Below are 7,445 nucleotides of genomic sequence, written 5' to 3'. Positions count from 1 at the left end.
ACTCAGCTTCTTGGAGCTGCAGCTTCAGTAACTATAGTATACTCTACACACTTCAAAATTACATAGGAAAATACCCAGAATAACTAAATAAATAAAAGGCTAAAGAAAACTGGAACAGTACTGTGTCTCCATCTGAGACTAAATCATCCACTTCCAGCAACACAGAGAAGGGCTAGGACAATTTTGTTCCAAAGATTTATATACAGGTTTGAATCTAGAAATTAAGGTAAAAGCATAAATATTGAGAATTTCAACTAGATTCAGAATGGTTTCAGAAAGATATGATACAACAATTTAGAATAAAACAAAGGCAGAAGAGCATCATATTTTGGTTTGCTTGAAATATATATAAGGTGCAACAACTTTTTCTCTTGAGGATGCTTGTGGGACAAATGTTAGTGTAGATGGTGTTTGCTGGCAGATTAAGGTACACACCATAGCAATATGATTTTCTAAAATAAAAAAGAATGAGAGAAGTGAAATGAAAATGATAAATTTGGAAGGGAACTACATGTTGGTCTGCAATATTTGTGCTCACAAATGTTGTTACCTGAAAATACCAACACCCCTCTCCAGTGGATTCAGGGCATGAGAAAAGCACTATTTTTGAAATCAAGACATTACTCAGAGAAATGACAAGGTGAGTGTCTAAAAGACTATAGAGCTTTGCAGGATTTCTGCTACTCTCAGTGCCTAACCGCTTAAAAATTAAGCATGTCTACAAAAAGGTGGGTTTTTTTTTTTCTAAAGTACCTGAAAACAGTCGTATCCAGTAGGTCGCCCTCCACCCCGACCCCTGCCTAAGGGAAAAGCCACTGAGGTTTAGGAAAAGCAGATCAAGTAAGATATATTAATCACATAGAAAAAAGTCATCTTTTGTTTTGCTTCTTTTTAAGAAAGGTCCCATGAATATACAGCACTCTGTTAAGGAACTCTAGTGAAATGTAATCAGAGGACTGGAGGAGAGGGCACTGGCAAAAATAGACCTATTCTAACATGTTCTAGAGAATAACAAGTTAGTGCCATTGTCAAGGTGCATGTTCTGCACCAAACAACTTTTGTTGTTGATTTTATTTTTTTTTTGGATTTTAGCTAATTATAATTTTTAAATCACTGCTAGCAAGTGGTCCAGAAACTCCAACAGCCACCAACACTGGGACCCAGCAATTTTCAAACATTCACTTTGTGTTTCGAAATTTAGAAAATATTAATACAACAGCATCGTAGTAAAAATATCATGCTAAAATCTGGGGTTGCTCACCTGATTTATTTCTGTGTGAATGGGGCTAAGCTTCTGCCTCTGATTAACCTTGCTTACTAATTCCTTCTTCCTCCATGCCCACAAGGAATATGCATTTTTGAGGACACCGTTCCAATGCCCTGATGCCCTCTTTACCTGCTTTGAAAAAAACAAAAGCCCAAATCTCTCTGTTCTTTTTCAATTCTGTTAGTATGTTGTACATATTTTCCAGCACCGAAACTGAAGTAACATCTACAACCGTGAAAAGCTAAACCTAGTCAGTACTAATAGAGTCATTTTTTGGTATGGCTATTAGGTCAAATTACGATGAGAAAAAAAATCATCATTACAATTCAGTCAAGTATAAATAAGATAGCTAGATAAAACCTTGTAAACTGTCACCATTTAGAGATCTAATTCAAAAGTTTCAAACTTGAACTAACACTATCAAAATTCCGCCAGTTTGAAAACCAGTAAAAATTATTGCTGGAATCCAATACTTAAAAGTTGGTAGTTTGTGCTGTGATGCAAGAGTGGGGAAATACTTTGTGCTATGGAACAAATACCCTGTAAAATCTGTAGCCGCCGACGAATTTTGATTTATCACTTTGCATCTGTTGCTAAGAAACAAGATACTGTGAACGTCAGGTGATGGAGTCAATATGTTGAATGTTCTAAGCCAGTTAATCCAGTTGCACTGGCATATGTATGGTTGGTTTTATGTTCAAAAGCAACAAAACATGAAAAGGAAACAGGAAACTTGCAGGTGGATCTATAACTGCGAGTCCCACTCTGGTCAGGCACACCTCCCTCATCAATACCTCCGTAACCACAAAAACTCAAAATGGCTCTAAAAACCTGCAGTGCCAATTAGGCTGTGCATAGCAATTGCTACCCGTCCAGTCTGTCTGGGATGGATGTAAAAGGGCTGTAGCTCAAAGACCACACAAAGTGAGTGTGTCTTCAATGTGTTCTGAATAGTGAAGTAATCCTAAGGTCACTTCTGAATACTATTTTTCTTTTTTTGTCTGTATGAACGATCCATTGGTCACTCAGACCCTTGTGTAAAAATAAAAGAATCCTCAAGGCATGAAAACATCAGTAATCTGTAATCTGCTGGACTCTTCCCCTGTCTGGGAAAATATTCGCCACAATTGGACCCAAGCAAATTCTTCTTGGTCACTCAAGGCTAAGAAAAAAATTCTGCTTGTAAGAACTGTAATTTTTCTTCTTCTCTCTCTTTCTCTTTGTGCCAGCAAACTACCACTCTGGTGGCAAATATAAAAGTGCAGAATATATGGACCACAAGGCCGAGCATACACCGCTAACAGCGGTACATCTGCCTGCCCGTGCTGTTTGGGAGTCTCTGGAAGAGGCTTTTTAATATTATTCTACAATGTAAATGTAGGTATAGCCTATTATATAAACCATCTTAGAACATAAACCTCCATGTACAAAAAAGACTAAGAATATCTAATAATAACTAGTGCAGTGTGTCAGTTTTTGTTTTTTTGCTTTTGGTTTTTGTTTTGAAAGAATAACTAGGTAATATATGAAACTAGTTTCACACTCTCTGGTTGGTAAAAGAGATGCTGGATTAGCTACAGTAAAGGCAGCCTTTTACCAAGTTACCACCTATTACCATCAAAAGCCTTCCATAGAAAGCAAAGCTCTAGGATCATCCCATTTCTGCTCATTATCAGACAGACAACATCACCCTCAAAGACTCTGGGTTCTGAAAGAACAAACTGGCCCAGGGTGCCAACTTCTGCTTCAAGTGAATCTGGGCCGTGTAGGGCAACAAGCACTTGTTTGCTGTCTCTATCTGCCACCACATGGACTCACTAGCATCTCTCAATAAAGACAAGGCTAGGGTAGTAGGTAAAGCACAATGTTTTACAATTAAAGGGCGCTTCACTGGTCAGCGCAAGAAATAAGTACAGGAGTCGGGGGCATTTCTTTTGGCTGTCCATCATGGGGGAGCGGAGTTGATCTCTGACTTCTATGCATTTTCCATGGCAGCCACTTCGGCCGGCACAGCGAGGCTGAAGAACGCAGACACGGCGGGCATCTCCGGGGTGCTGCTCCGCGTCTCCGTGGCCTCTCGGTTGTGTGAGCATTCGTCATTGCAGCCTGTCTCGGTCACCTTAACAAGACTCCTCTGCAGGTGTTCCTTTGGTTTGTCATCCAAAGTACCTCCTGCTGGTGATACCCGGCCATCTGCTGTCCTGACAAGGTGTGTGATCTTGGTTTTCCTTGCTTTTCTCTTTTGACTGCCCACCAAGGGTTCTTGCACCCTTGTTGGCTCTGGAGTGTTGGGAATGGATGGGGCATTTGTAACCTTATAAGCAGGCTCTGTGGTGTTTCTGTCTTCTGAAAATATGGCTTCTGTAGGGTGAATGGCAGCCAAGAAGAGTTGCTTGTTTGACCATTTATCCCCACTTCCTTTTTCCGGAACATTAGGCTTCTCCTTTTTGTGCTTGTATTTGCTGACAATTTTGTGGAATAAGTTCTTTTTCTGAGACTAGAAAGGACCTTTGCTGGTTTGGGTCGGTTCTGAGGACATATGTCCGGTCTTCTTCTTTTTTCTTGGGACAGGTACACATTTCTGGTCAAATGTAACAGGACTATACTGAGGGAGGCTGTTGAATTTCTTTTCAAATTCTTCATCCAGCTTTGCTGAGCCAAGGAGAGAGTCTTCCTTTGGCTTTGTCTTCTTGAACTTCTTGCTTCCACTGGTCCCACTCTGGTGAAATGTCCAGCTTTCTTCATGCCAACACTCTTCACGATCAGAGGACTTTCCTTTTCCTGACCTTCGTTTCCCTCTGCCAACATTAGCTCGCAGAGAGGTGAGCATACCCTCAGACACCAGGGTTTTATAAAGAGCACCTTTGCAAGACCTCTCAGATTTCCGGGAGCCACAAGTCTCTATTTTTCTGTGACACTCACTGTCCTCAGGCTTGGCCTGTCCCGATAGACTGGGTGGTAATGCATCCTCCGTAGGGGTCAAAGGTTCTGCTTTTATACCCTCTGGGACCTCACCAGAAATGTTCTTGCTGGCAGAAATACTGATAAAATCTTGAGGTCTTGACTCTTGGGTGGTGTCTGAGGATCTCTCCTTTGACATTTTCTTCTCTCTTGATTTCACTTTCTTCTTTGGTGGCTTGGCATCCAAAATGCTTCCCTTGCCACTCGAGGATGTATGCACCTGCTTGCGAGGGGTATCTCCAAGCTTCTCGATGCCCCAGTCTCCCTTTGCAACAGCTTCAATGGTGTACATGACACTCTCGATATCAGATTCCGAGGACTGCCTCTTTTTGCAAGTCTTCTTGGGTGTGGATTTATCATTTCCCTGTCGATCCATTTTGGTTTTCTTCTTTTCCTTTTTTAGCTTTTCTGGTTTGCTTAACGCTGTGGGAATCTCGATGATCCTAATGCCATGAGGATGGCACATGTGATCCTTCCTACTGGGAACATCGCTTATTATTATCTTGCTACTGCCAGAGTAAGAAAAATCAGGGAAGTGACTACATTTTTGATCTTCCTCTAATTCTTCCTTTTTAATTGCTTTAGGAGCTTCCATTTTTATACCCATTATATCATCCATTCGCAGCTCCTCAAAATTTCTTAATTCCTTAGAATCTCTTACATTTTCCTTAGCTGATTTTTCAAATTCTGCTTCTTTCTGGAACCTGGCTTCATCTATTTTCTCCATTTTCATTTCTCTTTCTTCCTTGCCCTTCTCCAGTTCTTGAATTCTTCCGCCATCTGATTCTTTGGCTTTTCTTCCATTTTCACCCCCTCTGATGCCAGGCACATCTCTGCCAGTTGAAAGAGTGCAGACTCTCCACAGCGTTTTACAGGTTCAGCACCGCCCAACTGTGAAGTCTTCGAACAGATCTCTGCAAACTGAAACAAGGCTGATGCTTGACATTGTTTTGACGGAACATCAGGGTGGGAGGTACCTGAAGATATCTCGGCAAACTGAAATAATGGTGACTCCTGACGCAATTCAGAGGATTCCGAAACATCAGGCCTGCAAGTGCCAGAGGATATCTCTGGTGTACCAAGAACATGTTCTCCAGCTAAAAGCAGCATGCTCAGGCCTCCCATTTGAGTAGGATCAGCCATCCCAAAGTTAAGCTGAGGCATTTCTTCAGGCTTTGTTTTCTTGGGGCTTGGCAAGGCTCTTGAAGAGTCAGATGGGAAGGCCCATAGTTTCTCCCGTGGATTGACAGTGGATGTTGGGGATTTCACAGGCTTGTTTGTGGTAGCACACCATTTGTAGCCAGGATTTGCTTTCATAAATGCATGTTTATACTCCTTGGCCATGTCTGTGTATTTCTGCTTTTCCTTTGGATCGAGAACAGCCCACCAATCAGCTAGTATCTTGGTAGCACCTCGGTTATCAAGCCTGTTCCTGTGTTCCTGACGTACAAGAGAGCGATGACGTTTGCAAAATAAGAGAAATGCATTCATTGGTCTCCGGGCTCGCTGTTCTGGTGATTCATCATCTTCAGTTTCACCATCTTGCTCTAGACCAGCGGCCCCAAGAAGTTGAACCTTATCAATATCCTCCTCTTCGTCTTCCTCTTCTTCCTCTTCTGAAAAGTCAAGAAGTTTCTTTGCTAGCAATGGATGCCACTGAAGGCACTTTCGTTTTGGTCGTTTTCCAGCTCCTTCTCCTTCTGCGGAATAACCTTTATTTCTATGACTGCCTTTCATTACTCTGACCGGTCAAGTCAAGACTTTCCATCGTGAGTTCAATGGAACATCAGAACTTCCAGCTTCTGTGATGCAGCAGAATTCCAGGAAGGCAAACGGAAAGTACACAGGGAGGAAGATGAACTGCGGCAAAGCCTGTGTCATATGATAGTGACCGCGCGGGTTCGCCGGGCGCGAGGGCGTGTGTGTGGCTCGCCCTCAGCGGCCAGTCAGGGCTTCTCTATGGGAAAGTGGAGAGAGAGGAGCTCGCAGAGCCACTCGGCCTCCCTTCACTGTACACTCCAAGATTCTGATGTTTAAAGAGTGACTCTCATAACCACTGAGGACCTACTCTATAGCACAGGGAACTATACTCAATATTTTGTAATAACCTATAATGGAAAAGAATCTGAAGAAGAATATATATATATGAATCACTGTGCTGTTCACCTAAAACTAACACAACATTGTAAATCAACTATACTTCAACTTAAATGATGAATTAATTAATCTAATTAAATACAATTTCTTCCCTAAAAATATAAGAATGACTCTCAACTCTTCTAAACATATAAAATATTTTCTTAAACCTTAATCCACCCACTCCTGACACGTTAGGACCTGAGGCAAGACTGCGCTGTGCTGGAGGCTGAGGCCCTGCCCTCCAGCTCTGGGTCTGCCCCGTGTCCTCTAGGGCCTTGCTTACGGGACGGAACGTGGACGCCCAGCCACGTAGCCAAGCTCCCACCTCCCCTGCTGCACACAGATGAGCTTGGCCCCCTGGGGCCTGCAAGCGTCACATCTGTGGCTGGGCTCGTCTTCTAGACCATGGTCGTCACCTGGAAGCTTCTTAGAAATGCAGAATCTCAGGTCCCACCCAGACCTACTGAACAGTAGTCTACTTTTTCATAAAATCTCTAGGTGACTTATGTGCAAGTTAGAGCTTGAGAGCCTTTGCTCTCACGTGGGAGGCTGAGGTCAGAGGCACCCATCTCTTAAGTTTAAGAGACTCCCTGTTAAAATGCTTTGTTCGTCTTCTGACCTCTGAAGGACTTGAGAAGATTCTGGCCAATGATCAGTTCTGTTCAATTCCTTGTTGGACTTAAGGTACATTCCAAACCATAGCTGATTTTTCCTCATATACATTTCATTTTTTTCGGTCAGGTAATTTTCCTTAAGCTGTATTCTTAGTTAGAATGCACCCCACCCACCCTACTCTGTCAATATCACCTGCATCAGGGTGGCCACCTCTTCCGTGAAGCCCACCGCAATACCCCCAAGGAAGAGCTTCCATTCTGACCCCATCCTCCTTAGTTGAAAACTCTGGTAGCCCATTCACTGGGTCTGCTCTGGTTATACAACTGAATCCTCCATGAGACAATCAGCTCCGTGACATAGGAGCTGAGTCCCATTCAGATTTAGATTCTCCATTGCCCATAGCTGAGTCTATCAGATTTTAAATACACATGTGAAATTAAATCTGCCTCTCTTAAGTTTATTT

The 7,445-nt window shown here is 42.6% G+C and overlaps 1 protein-coding gene across 1 annotated transcript; it reads right to left on the bottom strand.

The window, feature by feature from the left end:
• Positions 1-3,084: 3,084 nt before the first annotated feature.
• Positions 3,085-5,965, bottom strand: LOC132486709 (uncharacterized). Its single transcript, XM_060094304.1, is given in 3 exon segments — positions 3,085-3,250; positions 3,252-4,063; positions 5,039-5,965. Coding segments are annotated over 3 exon segments (1,905 nt in total).
• Between the last annotated feature and the right edge of the window lie 1,480 nt (positions 5,966-7,445).

Source organism: Mesoplodon densirostris, chromosome 1, assembly GCF_025265405.1.
Source record: "Mesoplodon densirostris isolate mMesDen1 chromosome 1, mMesDen1 primary haplotype, whole genome shotgun sequence".
In the NCBI taxonomy this organism is placed as follows: Eukaryota; Metazoa; Chordata; class Mammalia; order Artiodactyla; family Ziphiidae; genus Mesoplodon; species Mesoplodon densirostris.
This window is presented reverse-complemented; position numbering and strand designations above follow the sequence as displayed.